The sequence below is a fragment of the Salvelinus sp. IW2-2015 genome, linkage group LG3 (genome assembly GCF_002910315.2).
Source record: "Salvelinus sp. IW2-2015 linkage group LG3, ASM291031v2, whole genome shotgun sequence".
Lineage (NCBI taxonomy): Eukaryota > Metazoa > Chordata > Actinopteri > Salmoniformes > Salmonidae > Salvelinus > Salvelinus sp. IW2-2015.
In genome coordinates, this window is record NC_036840.1 from 13,736,213 (window position 1) to 13,757,955 (window position 21,743).

A 21,743-nucleotide genomic window follows, 5' to 3' on the forward strand; every position below is an offset into this window, starting at 1 on the left:
TCTTAGGCTCCCTGTCTGGCTCCTGACCTTGTTTTATATGCTGGTTAATATGACATGTTAGCCTCTTTTGAAATTGTTTGCTTCTTACATTCACCTTTTTGATGTTTATTCAAATACTTTTAATTCAAATCCTTATGGTTTGGTTTCAATACCCTAAAAACCAATTGGTAGGTCCAGATAGTCACAAAAACAGGTGGGTGTTRGTTAAATTTTAATGAATGGAGCTTATTTGGAGCGGTTTTTCGTGGAGCGATAGAGCGGTGAGCGGGATTTCCAACTGCTCAACTCGGCTCACATGTCTTGCACTGAACAAAATATAAACGCAACATGCAAAAATTTCACGAACATCCCAAACATCCTCAATGGGTGACATGTCTGCGTATGCAGGCCATGGAAGAAACGGGGACATTTTCAGCTTCCAGGCAAGGTGGTACAGATCCTTGCGACATGGGGCTGTGCATTATCATGCTGAAATTAGGTGATGGTGGCGGTTGAATGGCTCAATAATGGGCCTCGGGATYTCATCACGGTATCTCTGTGCATTCAAATTGCTGTCGATAAAATGCAATTGTGTTCGTTGTCCGTAGCTTATGCCTGCCCCTACCATAACCCCACCGCCACCATGGCGCGCTCAGTTCACAACGTTGACATCAGCAAACCGCTCGTCAACACAACGCCATACTCGCTGTCTGCCCGGTACAGTTGAAACCAGGATTGATCCGTGAAGAGCACACTTCTCCAGCGTGCCAGTGGCCATCGAAGGTGAAGTCGGTTACGACGCAGAGCTGTAGCCAGGTCAAGACCCTGGTRAGGACAACGAGCACACAGATGAGCTTCCCTGAGAAGGTTTCTGACAGTTTGTGCAGTAATTCTTTGGTTGTGCATACCCAGTTTCATCAGCTGTCCGGGTGGCTGGTCTCAGACGATCCTGCAGGTGATGTGGAGGTCCTGGTCTGGCGTGGTTACACGTGATCTGCGGTTGTAAGGCCGGTTAGACGTACTACCAAATTCTCCAAAAGGAGGCGGCTTATGGTAGAGAAATTAAKATGAAATTCTCTGGCAACAGCTTGGACATTCCTGCAGTCAGCTTGCCAATTGCATGCTCGCTCAAAACTTGAGACATCTGTGGCATTGTGTTGTGACAAAACTGCACATTTTTAGAGCAGCCTTTTATTGTCCTCAGCACAAGGTGCACCTGTGTAATGATCATGCTGTTTAATCTGTGTCTTGATATGCCGACCTGTCAGGTGTATATAGATTATCTTGGCAAAGGAGAAATGCTCACTAATAGGGATGTAAACAAATGTGTGTACAATATTTGAAAGAAATTTGCTTTTTTTGTATATGGACAATTTTAGGTGACATTATTTCAGCTCATGAAACAGGGGACCAACACTTTTACATTTTTATTTTTGTTCATACTTACCAAGTTGGGATCAATAAATTCATACTATGCTCTATTACATGTAATYACACTGTACCTATTTATTTAATGTGGGGCAACTCATTTTCACAGAGTCCTTTTAGAGCAGGGATGGGCAACTTTGATTGGAGTGGGGGCCACCAAAAATCTGAACTCATCGTGGGGGACCGCAGTGGCTCGCAGGTCTCTGTACCCTCATCCATACCCACACATGCAGTCAGAGCCATCCCTAGTCTTTTAGGGGACCCTAAGCAAAACTTTAACCCTCCCCGCACCTTGCGAACAAAACATTTTTAGCGGCCCTCTTGACAGCAGAGGGAAAATTGAAGTTGCAGATTTAATTTCCTGCAATTCTACTCATTTTGCCATTGGGYGGAGAGAGAGAATTGCATGAATTCTGAGTGACTTATAAAATCAATGGGTGCCCCCCTGTCGGTAATTCAACAATGATTACTATAAGTGTAGATAGCTGGCTGCTAGACTAACTTGCCAATCTAAAAAAWTATTTAAGTGAATTCTGAGTGACTGACTGATGCACAACCAAATGTTKTGTATTCTATTATTCTAACTSTCAACAGTAAGTTGAGACCCCGACTGAGTTCTAAAAAAAGGAATTGAAATTGATCCGCAGGTGCGGGCCACCAGTTGTCCATCCCTSCTTTAGAGTTTTGACATCTTTACATTTATTTTGATCTCTTCCCTTTTTTTCCTTTTCAGAGGTTGGAGGATTCAGTGGAGCATTGTGCCGGATATTACGGATCCTATAGTAAGAGACCTCCCATTTTCACATGACTTCCTCTGACCTCACAGGAAGTGGCCTGTCGTATTTCCTACCTTTTTGGAATGGAATGAGCTGATTTTTAATTTTGGGTTTGTTTCATGTAGGAACCGTCAAAGGATGACTTGACTGTGTCTGAAAAGTTCCAGTTAGTGCTTGACGTTGCACAAAAAGCCCAGGTACAGTAGTAGTGAACACACACATACACAAGCACGCGTACATACACGCAAACACACCACATTCTGACATTGTGTGTTTCATAAAAGTCATTTTGTTGGGCTTTTTTCACAGAACCTTTTTGGTAAGATGGCGGATGTTTTGGAGAAAATAAAGAAGTAAGTAAGAAATGGCTGTTTCACTGTCTTACCGTTCTATTCTCTTTCTCTAAGTTGGACTGAATAGTTGATCAAACGGTTTCCCTCTCGCTATCGCCCTCTCTCTCTGTGTGTGTGTGTGTGTGTGTGTGTGTGTGTGTGTGTGTGTGTGTGTGTGTGTGTGTGTGTGTGTGTGTGTGTGTGTGTGTGTGTGTGTGTGTGTGTGTGTGTGTGTGTGTGTGTGTGTGTGTGTGTGTGTGTGTGTGTGTGTGTGTGTGTTCAGCCTGTTCATGTGGGTGCAGCCTGAGATCACTCAGAAGCTCTACATAAGCCTGTGGGTTGCCTTTCTCTCCTCCTGCATACTGCCCTTTAAACTCGTGGGCTTCATGATTGGTGAGTACACGCACACACAATCATACACACGCTGCTGTAGCCCTCACACACACACACACGGAGTGAAATGCTATGGTAACGTAACATTCAATATAAAAACACCACTTTATTCTCTTTGCTGCTCGAGGGCATTGTCTCTTGGCACARTTTTTGTTCCTCTCTAAAGCAATTGGTCTTCTCCTGTGTGTTCCCTGTTGTTGGCTGTGGAGGCTTTAAGAGGAAGGAGACTGACTGAGCCATTTAGTTTACAGCAGACACACGTTTTATGAAATACATAAAACGTGTAGATAAAAAAAGTATACCAACATATGTTTTGGTACAATCATTGTACTTTTACAACATTACTGTCAACATTACTGTCAACTTTAAAATTATATGACATTTTTTCCCTCTCGCTCTCAGGACTGTATGCAGGGATCAAATTCTTCATCATAGACTTCTTGTTTAAGAGCTGTCCCAAGCTGAGGGACAAATATGACACACCTCACATCGACTGGAACAACCTACCAACTGATCCACAGCTGAAGGAGAGGACCAACGCTACAATGTCCCGACGGGTGAGAACACGCACTTATGAATGCATACACAGACGCACATATCCACACACACGTACACAGCATATACGGTATACAATAACACACAGGCTGTCATCTGACAACTTAAAAAAATAACTTCACCCCATAGAGAAAGGAACCAATTCTTTATCCAACCCAAACTTCCCTAAAATTGGCCTTTATCCAAATGCTAAATAACTAAACCCCAAAGTAGCTATTACAACTGAAGGATAGATTTTTTTTTGTTTTTAAAGAATTTTTGTAACTACTGTCAAACCAACGTTGTAATTTATTTTATCTTATGATGAGCCTTAACCCTTTTTATTTTGAACCCTTACTTTATACAAACTTAATATTCCTCGACACTGTCACCTGAATGTCATGCTCTGTCGTGTGTGTGGTGTGTGTGCGAGACTGTGAGTGTTTGCAATGGCTATCTTGGTTTATTTCCTCAGTCAATTGACAGTAATGTTAGTGGTGCTAGATGGGCTTTGCTTTAGTGACTGTCACTATACGTTGTGTTTTGTTTCTCTCTCTCAGCTGTCTGGGTCTGAGAAGGTAGGGACTCTGGTGTGCCTCTGTCCCCTTACGTTACGTAGTGCCTGTGTGTGCCACCAGCTAAAACATGTATATACACTACCGGTCTAAAGTTTTACAACATCTACTCGTTCAAGAGTTTTTCTTTATTTTTACTATTTTCAACATTGTAGAATAATAGTGAAGAGATCAAAACTATGAAATACCACATATGGAATCATGTAGTAACCAAAAAAGTGTTAAACAAATCACCCTTTGCCTTGATGACAGCTTTACACACTATTGGCGTTGTCTCAACCAACTTCATGAGGTAGTCATCCGAAATGCATTTCAAATAAAAGGTGTGCCTTAAGTTAATTTGTGGAATTTCTTTCCTCCTTAATGCGTTTCAGCCAATTAGTTGTGTTGTGACAAGGTAGGGGGTATATAGAAGATAGCCCTATTTGGTCAAAGACCAAAGCATTATTATAGCAAGAACAGCTCAAATAAGAAAAGAGAAATGACAGTCCATCATTACTTTAAGACATGAAGGTCAGTCAATATGGAAAATTTCAAGAACTTTGAAGGTTTTTTCAAGTGCAGTTGCAATAACCATCAAGCGCTATGATGAAACTCTCATGAGGACCGCCACAGGAATGGAAGACCCAGAGCTACCTCTGCTGCAGAGGAYAWGTTCAKTRGAGTTACCAGCCTCAGAAATTGCAGTGCAAATAAATGCTTCAGAGTTCAAGTAACAGACACATCTCAACATCAACTGTTCAGAGGAGACTGTGAATCAGGCCTTCATGGTCGAATTGCTGCAAAGAAACCACTACTAAAGGACACCAATAATAATAAGAGATTTGCTTGGGCCAAGAAACACGAACAATGGATATTAGACTGGTGGAAATTTGTCCTTTGGTCTGGAGTCCAAATTTGAGATTTTTGGTTCCAACCGCTGTGTCTTTGTGAGACGCGGTCTGGGTGAACGGATGTTCTCCGCATGTGTATTTCCCCAGGAGGTGTTATGGTGTGGGRGTGCTTTGCTGGTGACACTGTCTGTAATTTATTTAGAATTCAAGGCACACTTAACCGGCATGACTACCACAGCATTCTGCCGCGATACGCCATCCCATCTGGATTGTGCTTAGTTGGACTATCATCTGTTTTTCAACAGGACAATGACCCAACACACCCCCTGGCTGTGTAAGGGCTATTTGACCAAGAAGGAGAGTGATGAAGTGCTGCATCAGATGACCTGGCCTTCACAATCTCCGACCTCAACCCAATTGAGCTGGTTTGGGACGAGTTGGGCCGCAGAGTGAAGGAAAAGCAGCCAAAAAGTGCTCAGCATATGTGGGAACTCCTTCAAGACTGTTGGAAAGGCATTCCAGGTGAAGCTGGTTGAGAGAATGCCAAGTGTGCAACGCTGTCATCAAGGCAAAGGGTGGCTATTTGAAGAATCTCAAATATAAAATATATTTTGATTTAACACTTTTTTATTTTTTTTTGTTACTACATATTTCCTTTTGTGGTATTTCATAGTTTTGATGTCTTCACTATTATTCTACAATGTAGAAAATAGTACAAATAAACAAAAACCCTTAAATGAGTAGGTGTTCTAAAACTTTTGACCGGTAGTCTGTCTGTATGTGTGTGCGCACTGCGTGTGTGTGTGTGTGTGTGTGGTTCACGACAAACCTCCCAACATTAACTGAGTGTTTGTGAATAAATGGATCAAAAATATCAATGCATGTATCCACTTTTAGTGGGCCATAATGACATAACGTCAAACTCAGTCCAAAAGAGACACTTACTAAGTTTTAATTGAACCAGTCTTAATTGATACAATTATGAATTCATTTGACTTTTTTTTTTTTGAATCCATTTTCACAGACATACTCTGTAGTAACCAGGTGTTCAGTGTGCTGACACAACCCCAAACCAGCACTGTCAAAATCAACTTTAGTGTGACTAGAGTAGGATAYACTATTGTCCGGTTTACAGTAGCACCTTTATTTCCCCCATAGTTTACCTCTAGAACACTAAAATGTGTATTCCTTCATATCGATGGTAAGACAATCAGGTAAGGTAAAACTTTCTTGTGATTCCAATTGGTAGTAGGCTTTGTATAACAATCACTCAATTAGAATCATTTACCAGGTGACCCTTGATAAACAGAGCCAACTAGTGTGTCTGAATTCCCCAACCATGTAACTAAGACTTATTCTACAGCTATTCGAAGACTTCTACTCTATTCTACTTCTATGTAACATTACAAATAATCCCGTCTATCTGCTGGTATAGTTAGGGGCCTGCCTGCCTGCAGCATGAGGGAGTATATTGTACTGTAGCTGTAAATGGCATGGCCATTTATCTGCAGAGCTCCCTACTCTCACTCCCAGCATTACAAGCACTAACTAATCCACTACTATACCATCCTGTCTATACTCTACACTGACCTCTGATTCCCCCCCCCCCCACCCCTCTGCCTGAAGTGTGCACTCGCTCACCCCCCTTCAGGGATTTAGCCTTCACTAAAAACATTGGATTGGTGGGTGTAAGCATGCATAGGCAAAAGACAGGTGGGAAATGGTCCACTATAATTATATATGAGGGGTAGTGAACCAGTGAACACTTCAGGGCAGAAGAGTAGAGGATACCCTTAGAACACAGATAATTAAATAAATTAAGTTAAATAACAAAATGTCCTCACTTAGAAATGAAACTAACCGAGATGACTACCTACATGTACTGTAAGTGTACTGTGTCTGGGGGGGGTCGGAACTGCTCTGCGCTTTGCACGAGACCCTCACCCTGAVGCTGATGTTTGATAAGCCGCAAGTTGTTTGCAAGGCTATGTTACGAGGAGTACGTACTCCTACTGTGTACAGATGAATGGCCTCCATCTTATGTTTCCTCTATGTGAGAGGCTGTCTACCAGTTTAGTCTCCGAGAGAATCCATAGTGGAAGACGGCTACAGTAGTGCTCTGTAGTAAAATTCTTCCCCTTCCTCCTCCACCCGCTCCCCAAATCCTCCTTCTCCTCGTCCCCCCCTCCTCCCACTTCCCCTCCTCCTCCCCTCTAGATTCAGCCTGTGGTGGCAAGAGGTAGCTTAGCAACTGTTCCGTGCGGTGTAAGCCTGGATGGTGACAGCGCCAGGATTCATAGCACCAAGAAGGGAGCCTTTCATGAGATCTTCAACGTCTCAGAGAATGAGCGCCCTCTACCAGGTCAGAGGACTTACTGCACCTAAAATATTTTTATTTAAAAAAATMTTTTCCCCCTGCTATTTACTTTTTTTTAATGCTTTTGGGGCGCTGTCCAGCTGCTTGTAATAACTATTTTTGTGTGTGTGTGTGTCTACAGTGTGTGAGAATGGGTGGAGGTGCTGCCTCATCAACAGAGACCGGAAGATGCCAACCGACTACATTCGAAACGGCATGCTCTACGTTACAGAGAAGCAAGTAGACCTACCTCATCACACTAGCTTGTCTCTTCAAGTACTTAATCACAATAGCTTTTCACCTCGTGGTCTGCTATTCCTTTTTGGGGTGCTATCTTTACTCTCTAATGTGGGTGTATACAACATGCCACGAAATAGTGCCATTATGTTGCAGATTCTCAGAGCTAGATCCAAGAGCGGATGCTTTGTGCTGACTCGTCTCTCCATCGTTCTATCTCTCCTCCTCTCTCACCATCTGTCTCTTTGTCTCTCAGTTATCTGTGCTTCGAGAGCTCCAGTTCCAAATCGGCCTCATCCAAGAAGAATAAGGTCATTAAGCTGGTGGACATCACAGATATCCAGAAGGTGTCTATCTACACTCTCMGCTAATTCAATATTTTTATCATATCGTTTCTATGTTTTCTGTGATATCCTGAAATGCATCTTCCAACAACTGATAGGTTCTTTTGAAATGAATCTATCATAGTTGTATGCATCTGATACCATCTCTTCTCTGTTCCCAGTACAAAGTGCTGTCTGTCTTACCTGGGTCTGGAATGGGAATCTCCATAGCCACTCCCGCCACACAGAAGGTATGGAAATAAAGACTCATTTGACCATTTATTATCCTTTACATATTTACAAATAATACCATTTATTTGTGGGTTTCTGTGTCTCCTCAGCCTCTGGTGTTTGGTGCCATGATCCATCGAGACGAGGCCTTYGAGGCGATCTTCACCCAGTACATGAAGATCATTACCACCTCCAGGCCACCCTCGGGCAGCCCTGAGCTGTAGCCCTGCTATCCCCATGGACAGAGGGCWAGGCTGGGGTCAGGGCTGGGCCACCTTCCTCTGAACCCTCCCTGGCTGGAGGAAAGACAATTGGGGGAAAGTGACAGGACACACACCTGTTCTCCTCCCTCTCTTATTTAGAGTGACTGGACAATCTTCTCTTTTATGACTGAGAGGTGTCTGTGCGCGCGTCTGTCTGGAGGTGGGACTTGTAGTCCAATAGGGATGGTGCACACATTCCTGCACTCTTTCTATGTCGGAACGTGGATGAGGGGGATGAAGAAGAAGGGATGGGGGGGACATTTTTAACACGCATCTCATCATAGGAGAAGGAGCTGGCTCTCCTGCCTGCTTGCCTGACTGACAGCTTTAATTCGCTTCAGAGGTGTGTGTGTGTGTGTGTGTGTGTGTGTGTGTGTGTGCTGCCCAGACAGTGCGTCTCTACTCACCTGTCTTCTCTCTGTCTTTCTCGCAAAGTCTGAGTCAGTGTAACTGTTACTGCTGGTMCTGCACGGAACCGTACAGACAGTATGCCGTACGGTAGCTAGATGTTTGTGTAGAAAACAAAAAGCTGTGAGAAAGTCGAGCCAACTCCTGAACAACGTTCAACATGACACGAAGCCTTTTCCGTTAGTTTACATCGTTGCTGTGGATTTTCTGTGGAGACACGCATGCACATTTCAGCAACAAACCTTTTGCTTTCAGGTGTCTTTTCGCATATGACGTGTGTGTGTGTTATACTTTCAACACTCACTACTGAACTGTACTGTGTCACGTACAGTAGTGGGGACCTTGGCGATGATGTTCATTGTGAAATGTTTTCAAATGCCTTTCTTTTGAATTCTGCTTATTTCTGTAATAACCAATGGCATGATGAGGAACTGGACTTTGTTAAAGTATGTCCTGGATCTGTGGATTGTGTTATAAAACTAAAGCACACTCACTGTTAGAGAGAGCCATAACAGACCTAAAACCTGAGTAATGTGTCTAAACTGAAGGTACATAGTTTAAATGTAACATAACTGGTTCAGTGAACTAAACTTGTGTGYTGAGTAACCCTGAGGCCTAAGTTAATGCCTTGGCTTTAGCCTAGTAGGCCAACACATTCTTAAGGTGCATACTGTAGGTCACATAAACATACTAAGACCCAAAACCTGTGTTACTTCAGTTTTTAGTGACATGTTACGGTATAGTAGTACTATAGTAGTTCTACGGTAATACCACTAATACCAACCTGTAGTATTAACACTGGAGTGGTCAGATGTGTACAATATGCTGTCCTSTTAAGAAGTAATTTAACTTGGTTAACTTGACTAGTAACTAGTTARCTCCTGGATGACTTATCTCAGTATTTCAATGCAAATCGAGTCAGTCAACTGGCCTAGTTCTGTAGTATTCATTGACAGCAGGATGAAGTAGACGTTTGAACTGAATATTTTAATGTCACTTTATTATTGTCACCATTTGGGATTTAAGCTGGTCTTTTATTTCTCAGATAGGTTTGATATGTAGAATTGTAATGAATGCCAAACTAAGTGGATGTGCACACTTTCTGTGTTTTGTAAGATGGCTGGAAGAGTTATTGTGGGTAAATATTTCTCGTTTATCGTTTACTGCAAATAAGAGAGGAGATTGTACCATGCTCTCGGATCAATTTTTTTGCCTCAGCACAACAAGCTAGTCCSCTAAAATGCGTTCATCTTCCCACACTGTTAACAAGCCCATATAAACTTTGTTAGTTATTGTCTTACAAAACCCAATCTCCAGTTGTGTTACGACTGGATACGAAATATCATTTCTGGAGATTGTCTATTGTCTAAGGAACTCATGATGTTAGTGTGTTGATTGAATGATTGTCTGACTGTACGTTACTGTAGTCTTAATGCTTACCTGGAACCTTTCTTAGTGGATTAGTAACAACTAACTTTGAAATCTGCAATCAGGGTCTGTCCTAAAAGAAGCATACTGAATGTATTGTGTTACTGCTGTAAACGCTTAGTTACATTGTTTTCTTGCCAAAACGTAATTTCTTTCTTTTACTGCCCGCCATACTCTGCCTACACTGATGTTTACTGAAGGTTGGGTTAAAAACCTTTAATTGATTTTGTTTTTCTTTTGTTTGGATTGTCGGTTTGAGCTCCTAGCCACAGGTGGAGTTATGAAGACTGGACAGATATCTTCCTCTTGCGTTTGAATTACTGTGTCAACTGTCAGCTTTTAAATCGGCTCAGACTGGTCTCAGGACAACCTCTGCTGCTCACCKTCATCCCAACAGCAAACGTAAGCCTGATCTCTGATCTGTTTTATAATGCTTTAATAGCTAAAGCTAAAGTTTAGCTCTTCTGTTGAGTTTGTTGTCATGGCAAATACTATACATGTACTGCATAGCGTGGTAATGAAAGTCAGAGGAGTTGGATCAAGCATATAGTAACAGATCTGGGACCAGGCTAACAGTAGATAGACGGTGACATCAGAGAACATTCTAGTCAGATTATATTGCACGTCAATCACGCTGCAAAAAAAACGTCAGTGATCGTTCTAATGGTAGTGGCGTGCAGTACATGGTAAAATCATAATCTTTTAGCTATTTTTGGATCACTCACAGRCCTTCCKTACAGACAGCAGAGGTCATCATGGCGACTCCGAGACCTTCTGTCCACTGGTTTCTATTGGTTTTGACTTCTGTGGCTCTCGTTGTGTTAACCAAGTATGAGTTGTAACWCAAATGTAAACATTAGTCAATTACTTCATGATATTCCCATACAGTATATCACTGCAAAGTTCAATATACTGCAATCATCTGTCAGTTGTGGGTAATTATTTGTCATCTGTGGGTCCGAGGACTAAAATGACRAAAGAGGAATTTCTATACAATAACGTAATCCATTGATTTTTAAAGAGAACAATGTCCATTGTAAAATATGTGGTGTCCATTTTTTTTAAATATAAATAAAATGAATTAAGTATTTGGCCTTCTCTGTATTGTTATCCTTTGTAGTACACCTATAGATAATTATGAGAATGTTAGTCATTCCAAATTAACACGAAGGTACTGTAGTAGGAGATGGTGTGGTYGAGTGCTGACTGCAATTCCCACATTCGGCAACTTGATGTCACTGCAGGACAGATGGATGGAGGCTGATAATGACCCTTTAGACACTAGAGGGCAGTGGCATAAGGTGAATAACTCCCAAAGGCTGATTCCATGATGTCAAGCAAAGAGGCACTGAGTTTGAAGGTAGGCCTTGAAATACATCCACAGGTACACCTCCAATTGACTCAAATGATGTCAATTAGCCTATCAGAAGCTTCTAAAGCCATGGTGTTATTTTCAGGAAGTTTCCAAACTGTTTAAAGGCACAGTCAATTTAGTGTATGTAAACTTCTGACCCACTGGAATTGTGATACAGTGAAATAATCTGTCTGTAAACAATAGTTGGAAAAATKACTTGTCATGCACAAAGTAGATGCCCTAACCGACTTGCCAAAACTAGTTTGTGAACAAGAAATTTGTGGAGTGGTTGAAAAAAAGAGTTTTAATGACTCCAACCTAAGTGTATGTAAACTTTCGACTTCAAATGTATATATTTATTTATATATATATACACATATTATATACTGTATATAAACAGTATATGTATAAAAGAGATACATTTTGACACCAGCCAGCCCTCTAGACAATGTTGTCTCTTCTCTTCGTCAGTAAATTTTCAAGTAACATGTTTTGTGTTTTCTTATTTTTCCCTCCTGAACAACACTAAACAAAAACGTGCTCACTGGTTGCAAGAGGCAAAGTCTATAGCCTATCCATTACGTTACTGCAGACCTTGGGCTCTATTCAATCTGTACCATGGAAGTTCAGCATTACAGCATGATTGAAATTTAAACAATGTTCCCGAGTCAGTGGAGATTACATACACGTCGGCTCAGTCGAAAAATGTCCTTTAAATTTCAATTGTGCAATCTGGAACACTTCATCGACACAGATCGAATAGAGCCCCTTGTCTCAAATCACTCTAATGACAGAGGATCAATAGCCCTGCCGTTCATAACAGTAAACAGTAACGGTAATTGCTTTCTCTGAGGCTCTGAGCATATAATCTGTGTATTGTGGGCAAACACTAGCCAAAATGGAAAACACTGCGAATGAGTCTTGACGGCGGCTTGACCCCAACTAGCCTCCCCTCATTCCGCAGAGTTTGGCAGCTTAGTATGAGCAAGGGGCGGATGGATAATAAAAAGTGACACTGTCACTTGCTGTCACATTGCCTTCATTTCTGCTTTTTCCCAAGAGAGAGAACATTGTGTATGCTCCATGACAGAAGACCCTTTCAAATATGTGTGGGGGAATTAGCGGTGTTTCTCTGTGCAAYGTTGAGCAAACATCTGTGGTGTGCCCCTCTTAAACTTAAGCATCTGCTGATCAGTCAAAACGCTCCCCCTCCTCAAATATAAGGCAAATCAACATCATTAAAACAATTCTTCCCACCTCCCCGCGTGTCGCAGACCATGCGTCTCGGGTAAACATTGCACCAGCTCATTACCATCCACAATCATCTAACAGTTTGGGCTCTACGCCAACATTAAGGATGAGAGAGAGAGCGAGCGAGAGAAAGAGAAACAACAGGAGATTATCCCCTTTGTGCAATCCAATTCCTTAATTAATGAAGGGTTTTCATGCAAGGGAGAACAACTAAATCCTCTGATAGGAAACTTCATATTTAAATATTCATAAGAAGTCGGATAACTTTGACAACGGGAGATTTAGGTGAGAAGGCTTTGGTGATGAAGTATTAGGGAGTTTACGGCTACATTATCGGATCGCTGCCAGTGGTTGTTTTGGCGGTGTCAGAAGTGGAACCATGTTATGCCCATACACATTGTKACGTATTTATGACGACCTACGTCATCTTCACAGAATCTCGTTCCGCAACTGAACGCAAAATGTCCTGGCAAAGGATGACTGGGGACAGCGTCATAAATATTCACGAGTCCCGTCGGGTGATTGGTTGACCCGTCTTGAGTGCGCGACGTCACACAGATGCTCCTCAAAGCCTTCTGTTTAGCTAGCTCGTACTGCCTGAATAAGCAGAGCACCGACTGAACCACCAGCTTTAGCTTGATCACCAGATTAATTTGGAAATATATAAAAACTTACTCCAGCTAGCTACCAATCTATTTTAGTTTCACTGTCCGATCATTCAAAAAACAGTGGGGGATTTTGGCGATTGGCAATGTTATTGGTGCATTACCGCCACCTACTGTGCTGGAGTGTGGGCCAGAGACAGCACTAGCAACATCAATGGCAGTGGGCACTGCATGTAGTGACGCGTAGTGGGCGCGGCATGTAGTAACCTCAGTCCCTGTAGACATGGCAACATTTGGAAAAATGTTAAGTATGCGGCATCCATTTCGCAATGGAGCCTTCAACCGGCAAGGGGGTGCTGCGATACCAGTCTGTTGCGGACGGTCTCCACTGAAATGAATGACATCTGCTGCAATGCAATGCAACGTACTGCTCATATGTGAATGAGGCATTAGAGCTGTCAGATCTACAAGCGGCTCCCGGTATTATACCTAAAGAGGACATTGCCATTGGCTGCCCGGAGTTGCATTAAAAGAAGTCCCATGCAGCCTTGTTGGTTGCTTTGCGCCAGAGAATGGGACTGCAATGGATAGCTGCCATTTTACAGGCTCATGACCAATTATGCTATTTTGTGTTTTTTTGCTCTGATAACTTTTTTGTACGTAAGGTTTCCGCCATCGTTTCCTATGACCGAAAAGAGCTTCCAAATATCAGAACAGCGATCGCAAACCTCAATTTGTAGGAAGATTTCTACTTTATAGAGTCAGCAGCGCGGGCACCCTAATGATACTACGTCAGCGAATTTATAGGCTATGTTGACAGCTCTTTGGTCTTGGCCATAGTGGAGTTTGGAGTGTGACTGTTTGAGGTTGTGGACAGGTGTCTTTTATACTGATAACAAGTTCAAACAGGTGCCATTAATACAGGTAACGAGTGGAGGACAGAGGAGCCTCTTAAAGAAGAAGTTACAGGTCTGTGAGAGCCAGAAATCTTGCTTGTTTGTAGGTGACCAAATACTTATTTTCCACCATAATTTGCAAATAAATTCATTAAAAATCCTACAATGTGATTTTCTGGATTTTTTTTTCTCATTTTGTCTGTCATAGTTGAAGTGTACCTATGATGAAAATTACAGGCCTCATCTTTTTAAGTGGGAGAACTTGCACAATTGGTGGCTGACTAAATACTTTTTTGCCCCACTGTGTGTGTGTGTGTATATATATATATATATATATATGTGTGTGTGTGTGTGTGTATATATATATATATCGTACCAGTCAAAAGTTTGGACACACCTACTCATTCAAGGGTTTTCCTTTATTCGTACTATTTTTTACATTGTGGTGGAGCAGATCGAGATCTTCAAGTTCCTCGGTGTCCACACCACTATGGATCTATCATGGTCCACACACACCAATACAGTCGTGAAGACGGCAGGACAACGCCTCCTCCCGCCTAGGATGCTGAAAAGATTTGGCATGGGCCCTCAGATCCTCAAAAGGTCTGTCCTCAAAAGGACTGTTCTCTCTGCTACCGCACAGCAAGTGGTACCTATGCACCAACTCTGGAACCAACAGGACCCTGAACAGCTTCTACCTCAAGCGCAAGACTGCTAAGTAGTTTGTTAAATAGTTAACCAAATAGCTACCTGGACTGCATTGAGCCTTTTGCACTAACTTTTCTGATTCATAACATATGCTGCTGCTACTGTTAATTATCTATCCTGTTTCCTAGTCACTCTAGTTATATGTACAATACATATCTGCCTCAATTACCTTGTACCCCTGCACATCGACTCGGAACTGGTACCCCGTGTATACAACAAAGTTAGTTACTCATTGTGTATTTATTATTCCTTTTATTATTACGTGTTATTACTTTTCTATTTTTTCTCAATTTTCTTTCTCTCTGCATTGTAGGGAAGGGCCTGTAATTAAACAAAACACTGTTAGTCTACACCTGTTTTTGATGAAGCATGTGACAAATACAATTTGATTTTACAATTTGGAACACTGACATGTGAGAAGTTATCTACACCTCGATTAGGCTGATAGAAATCCTCATTATTTAGTTAAATGATTTTCAATTTGAGTGTGATTATTTCGATATAGCCTACACTTTCCCGTTCTGAACTTCTAACATGTGTCGGACAGGTGCGGCTTGACAATGATCACAAGAGCAGCTGCTCACCGATTTGACAGCTCCAATGCACTTACTCCTCCCACACCACCAAAACATCAGCTATGCAGGTATCGGCTTTCACCTGTTAATGCTTGATCTGATTGAATGTAGGCCTTAGTTTAGTTCATGTTGGTAGGCTATGTGAGATTCCCAGCTTCCCACCCCTCCCCTCCCTGCATAACAAAAACTAATACTGGACCGATAATTTGGTACTAAGCACTTCAGTGCATTCCCCCACCACGGGTCTGCTGCTCAATGGCCTGCAAACATGCAGACCATGCAGTAGCAGATGTAGATTTTACCATAGCGCCTAGGGATTTATATAGGCCTAACACAAGACGTCAGGTCTCAGGCAAGGTTCCTTATCGTGTAAGCGTGGTTCACCAAACTGTGAGCGGTAAATCCAATCTAACTCTCCTTTAATACCCCTCTCTTATCGTAATAAAGCCTGATGASGTTGCTTTCCTACAATCAATCTTTAATTTCCTTCTCATCCAGGTCTCTTTCTGTCGATATCCCGACAGAGTCCCAAATGGCACCCACTCCCCTACATAGTACACTACTTTGTAGTGACTAGGGTGCCAATTTGGATGAAACCCCTGTCCACACTACACTGGCAGATTAAATTACCTTTGTGGCATACGCCTTGTGATACACACAGCGCTGGCTAATCATACCGTGGTGATTCGGACGGTAGCGGTAGCTAAGAAACTAAAGGAATGTAATTGCTGTAAATGTGAACATGCTCCCCAGTTAGGTTATGCTAATTAGGGATATTTTAGTGCTGTATGGAGGTGGTAGAGAGCTCTAGCCAAGGCACTTCCAAGTCTGGAGAGACATGAGTTTATTACAGTACAAGGGGCAGGCAATCGGTAGGCAGGCAAAGAGTCGTAAATCCAAATCAGAGTCAGGCAGGTACAGGACGGCAAGCAGGCTCAAGATAAGGACAGGCAGAAAGGTCAGAACCTTGAAGATGAGGAAAATCTAAAACTAGAGCACAGAAAATACAGGAACATGCTGGTAGGACTTGATGGGACAAGACAAACTGGCAATAGACAAACAGAAAATGCAGGTATAAATACACAAGGTAATGGGAGACACCTGGTGGGGGATGGATACAATCACAAGACGGGTGAAACAGATCAGGGGGTGACACTTGAGCTACTGTTCTCTCTCTAACCTCAAGCCTCTCTTCACCTCTCTACTCTCTCCACTCTCCCCTTCCCCATGTCAAATATTCTCTCCTTATCCTCCAATAGTTACCAAACCTTTTTGTGCCATGGCCCAAGACCTTTCCATTTTCACCAACCTGTGTTGATTCTCTACCCACCATTTGTGGACCACTGCGTTTAGTTATGGCCAGTGGTAGAAAAAGTACTCAATTCTCATACTTGAGTAAAAGTAAAGATACCTTAATAAAAATGACTCAAGTAAAAGTGAAAGTCACGCAGTAAAATACTACTTGAGTAAAAGTCTAGAAGTATTTGGTTTTAAATATACTTAAGTATCAAAGTAAATTTAGTTGCTAAAATATACTTTTATAAAGTAAAAATACAAATAATTTAAAATTCCTTATGTTAAATAAACCAGACGACACAATTTTATTTTTTTATTTTTTATTTACGGATAGCCAGGGTCACACTCCAACCCTCAGACATAATTTAAAATCAAAGCATTTGTTATTAGTGAGTCCGCCAGATCAGAGGGAGTAGGGATGACCAGTTCTCTTGATAAGTGTGCGAATTGAACCCTTTTCTGTCCTGTTAAGCATTCAAAATGTAACGAGTACTTTTGGGTGTCAGGGAAAATGTATGGAGTAAAAAGTACATAATTTTCATTAGGAATGTATTGAAGTAAAAGTTTTTTTAAATATAAATAGTAAAGTACAGTAGTACTTTACTTAAGTACTTTACATCACTGGTTATGGCCATTTCAAAAAGAGTTGTCTTGAAGCTAGGGGGCAGTATTTTGATGTTTGGATAAAAAACATTCCCAAAGTAAACTGCCTATTTCTCAGGTCCAGAAGCTAGAATATGCATATAATTGGCAGATGAGGATAGAAAACACTCTAAAGTTTCCAAAACTGTCAAAATATTGTCTGTGAGTATAACAGAACTGATATTGCAGGCGAAAACCTGAGGAAAATCCAACCAGGAAGTGCTGTTTTTCTGAAACTTCTCTGTTCCATTGCAAGCCTATCCTCCTTTTAAAGGGATATCAACCAGATTCCTTTCCCTATGGCTTCCACAGGGTGTGAACAGTCTTTAGACATAGTTTCAGGCTTTTATTCTGAAAAATGAGCGAGAATGATCACATCACGTCAGTGGATAGCCAGATGTCCTTAGATTTGTTCATGCGCGTGCCACTGGAGCGAGACCTTTTCTTTCTCTCTTGTATTGAAAAGTTTCCCGCCCGGTTGAAATATTATCAATTATTTATTGTAAAAACAACCTGAGGATTGATTATAAAAAACATTTGACATGTTTCTACGAACTTTACGGATACTATTTGGAATTTTCGTCTGCCCGTCATGACCTGCACGAGCCTGTGGATTACTAAACAAAACATGCCAACCAAATGGAGGTTTTTGGATATAAAGAGAATCTTTATGGAACAAAAACATTTATTGTGTAACTGGGAGTCTAGTGAGTGCAAACATACGAAGATCATCAAAGGTAAGCAATTAATTTTATTGCTTTTCTGACTTTCGTGACCAATCTACTTTGCTGCTAGCTGTTTGTAATGTTTTGTCTGCTGAGAGCTGTCCTCACATAATCGCATGGTTTGCTTTCACCGCAAAGCTTTTTTGAAATCTGACACTTCAGGTGGATTAACAACAAGCTAAGCTGTGTTTTGGTATATTGCACTTGTGATTTCATGAAAATTAAATATTTTTAGTAATTTAATTTGAATTTGGCGCTGAGCAATTCACCGGATGTTGATGAAAATGATCCCGCTAAAGGGATCGGTGCGCCAAGTTAAGGTCACTTTGTTTACTGGCTTTAAAAGGATTCTTTTTTTTACCCCATTCAGAGGGCTGTAGCAGACAGGCGGATACTGTGCTGGAGGAGGAGAGAGAGGAGAGATGGAGATGTTCGGAACAGCAGGTGATGGAAGATCAGGCCCTTTACTTAAGCTGCTGACTGGCGCTGTAGAGAGCTGAAGGGAGCTGAGGCTAAAGTAACGGCCCAAATAGCACCATTCCCTGGCTACATAGTGCGCTACGCTATGGGCCCTGGTCAAAAGTAGCACACTTTGAAGCGAATAGGGTGAAATTTGGGATGTAGGATACTGTACACAGACTGGTGCTTGCTGTGAGGCTAAGATGGTGGAAACAACAAAGTCTACACATTTGATGTGTGATAACGCCAATAAGTTTAACGTCCTGTGCAATTACCATCATCTCCTTTTGATTTAGAAGAAACTATTGAAAATGTCTAACTGTGTATGGGTTTACTTGAACATAAGACTAAATCAAATTTTACCATATTATTCTGTTTACTTAATTGACTAGTAATTTAATGTATAAATCACACTGGTGTTGAAGAGTCTTACTCTATCGCACCCTACTGGGCACAGACATCAATTCAACATCTATTACACGTAATTTAGTTGAAACAACGTTGGGTTCAACCAGTGTGTGCCCAGTGAGACCTGATTTAGGTGAGAAAGTATAATTATCTGTGTGATGATGATGATGATAATAATAACAACTCTTTGTGCTCACAATTATGCTTTGCGGTGTGATTTCACACAATTTACCTATGTAATAGATATGGTGTTCTAGCTCGAACTCTGTGGGAGCTGTATCTGTAATACCCCAGGTGACCACTGTGTGGCAGTCTCTGAACATGGTAGTGAGTGCTGTACTGAGGCCAGTAAAAACAGGAAGGTCCCTGATCCTTGACTGCTGTCCACATAGTAACAGAGGACGAAAATGTTGCACTACAAGAGTGTGTGTGCGAAAGAGAGAGCGTGTGTGTGTGTGTGCTCTGTCGCCTGTCTGTCTGGTCACACACCCATACTAAGGCTCATGGGAGCTGTAACACTGTAAAGGTTCTTGTTATCCTGAGAGCAGTTACCAAGGTTACCCTTCACTGCGCTGTACCAGACTTAATAAACTGCTGAGTGACTACATTAGTGTACCTCTCTCTCGCTCTCTTTATTGCTCTGTCAAGCAATAGCTTTCTTCTTCTACAAGTGAGAGAAGCAAACAACACTGGTGATTTAGTTTACTGTGGTCGACACCCCGCTCTGTTCAGTGCTTTGTGTGGTCCATAAGTGAATGTCTACCTGCTGTGTGTACCTGAGTGTGTAAGTGTGTGATTATGTACCTAAGTGTGTACCTGCTACTCACAGGGTCCCTCGCCAGTGGTGGTTTCTAGGTCTGAAAGGTTTGGTTCTGCTATGTTCTCTGGGCATGGTTCTTTAAATGGTTTGAAAATAGACCAATCAAAACACAGTGATTTAGTTGTGTGGTGGTGTGTGTGTGTGTTAACTCTACCAAATCTCTCCTCTCTCCTCAAGACAAGTTCACAAAATGCTTCATGTTCTCATTTTAGAAGCTATTACCAACCTGACAGTATGTTATAAAGGCTTATCTGCTTTGGAGGTCTACAGTCAGAGCTTTCAAACACTTACAAAGTGGTTTAAAGTATCAAAGAAGCATAAGGTATTATCTTCCATTAAGAACTGGTCCCTTTGTTGGGCTAAGCTATTAAAAGGCAGAACAAAAAGACCAACATTTCAGTCTTGTCATCTATAATTGTTCACTAAAAAAGACTGGTGATATTCTTCTCACCCCACTCTCCTACATACCTCCTACCATCTTCTCTCTGGTCTGTCCACTAACTACAGTGAATGGCACTGGAGATAATGGCTGCCGTTATACAGTCTCCTAACCAATAGTGCTATTGTGGGTGTTTTTTCGCGTTATTTGTAACTTATTTTGTACATAATGTTTCTACCACTGTCTCTTATGACCGAAAAGAGCTTCGAGAAATCAGGACAGCAATTACTTTTTAACGTGTCGGACGAGAGGGATTTACTCCAGACACCCGACAAGGCCCTCATCCCCGTCATCCGCAGGAGAAAGAGACAGAGATATCGAGGACGAAGGTCGGGGTGCCTTGTGAGGATCCTGTGGCGAGTGGATCATTTGCCATTACCATCGGTCCTATTAGCCAACCTACAATAATTGGATAATAAAATAGACCAACTCCAAGCACGTATATCCTACAACGGGACATTAACGGTAATATCTTATGTTTCACCGAGTCGTGGCTGAACGACAACATGAATAACATACAGCTGGTGGGTTACACACTGTATCGGCAGGACAAGGGGTGGCGGTCTATGTATATTTGTAAACAGCTGGTGCACGATATCTAAGGAAGTCTCAAGGTTTTGTTTGCCTGTGGTAGAGTATCTTATGATAAGCTGTAGACCACACTATTTACCAAGAGAGTTTTCATMTATATTCTTCGTAGCTGTCTATTTACCTCCACAAACCAATGCTGGCACTAAGACCGCACTCAATGAGCTGTGTATGGCCATAAGCAAACTGGAAAACGTTCATCCAGAGGTGACGCTCCTAGTGGCCGGGGACTTTAAAGCAGTGGAACTTAAATCCATTTTACCTCTTCTACCAGCATGTTAAATGTGCAACCAGAGGGGAAAAAAACTCTAGACCACCTTTACTCCACACACAGAGACGCATACAAAGCTCTCCCTCTCCCTCGCCCTCCATTTGGCAAATCTGACCATAATTCTATCCTCCTGATTCCTTCTTACAAGCAACAATTAAAGCAGGAAGCAGCCGTGACTTGGTCAATAAAAAGGTGGTCAGATGAAGCAGATGCTAAGCTACAGGACTGTTTTGCTAGCACAGACTGGAATATGCTCTGGGATTATTCCGAAGGGATTGAGGAGTACACCACATCAGTCACTGGCTTCATCAATAAGTGCATCGATGACATCGTCCCCACAGGGGACTGTACGAAAATACCCCAACCAGAAGCCGTGGGTTACAGGCAACATCCGCACTGAGCTAAAGGGTAGAGCTGCCGCTTTCAAGGAGCAGGACTCTAACCCGGAAGCTTATAAGAAATCTCGCTATGCCCTCTTATGAACCATCAAACATGCAAAGCGTCGATACAGGAATAAGATCGAATCGTACTACACCGGCTCCGATGCTCGTTGTATGTGGCAGGGCTTGCAAACTATTACAGACTACAAAGGGAAGCACAGCCGCGAGCT

General features: G+C 42.0%; 1 protein-coding gene across 4 annotated transcripts in view; it reads left to right on the forward strand.

The window, feature by feature from the left end:
• LOC111951260 (GRAM domain-containing protein 4) overlaps window positions 1-11,190 on the forward strand; it is a 67,752-nt gene extending 56,562 nt beyond the window's left edge. For 3 of the 4 annotated variants that reach the window (XM_023969303.1, XM_023969316.2, XM_023969327.2), the window contains 11 exons: window positions 2,141-2,189; window positions 2,309-2,380; window positions 2,493-2,536; window positions 2,799-2,908; window positions 3,311-3,465; window positions 4,003-4,020; window positions 7,068-7,212; window positions 7,349-7,442; window positions 7,700-7,790; window positions 7,949-8,017; window positions 8,108-11,190. In XM_023969303.1, coding sequence (XP_023825071.1) covers window positions 2,141-2,189; window positions 2,309-2,380; window positions 2,493-2,536; window positions 2,799-2,908; window positions 3,311-3,465; window positions 4,003-4,020; window positions 7,068-7,212; window positions 7,349-7,442; window positions 7,700-7,790; window positions 7,949-8,017; window positions 8,108-8,221 — 961 coding nt within the window. In that variant the 3' untranslated portion in view covers window positions 8,222-11,190. The remainder of the gene's footprint in view (window positions 1-2,140; window positions 2,190-2,308; window positions 2,381-2,492; window positions 2,537-2,798; window positions 2,909-3,310; window positions 3,466-4,002; window positions 4,021-7,067; window positions 7,213-7,348; window positions 7,443-7,699; window positions 7,791-7,948; window positions 8,018-8,107) is intronic. The other variant, XM_023969310.1, reaches the window with a different exon arrangement.
• The last annotated feature ends 10,553 nt before the right edge of the window (window positions 11,191-21,743 follow it).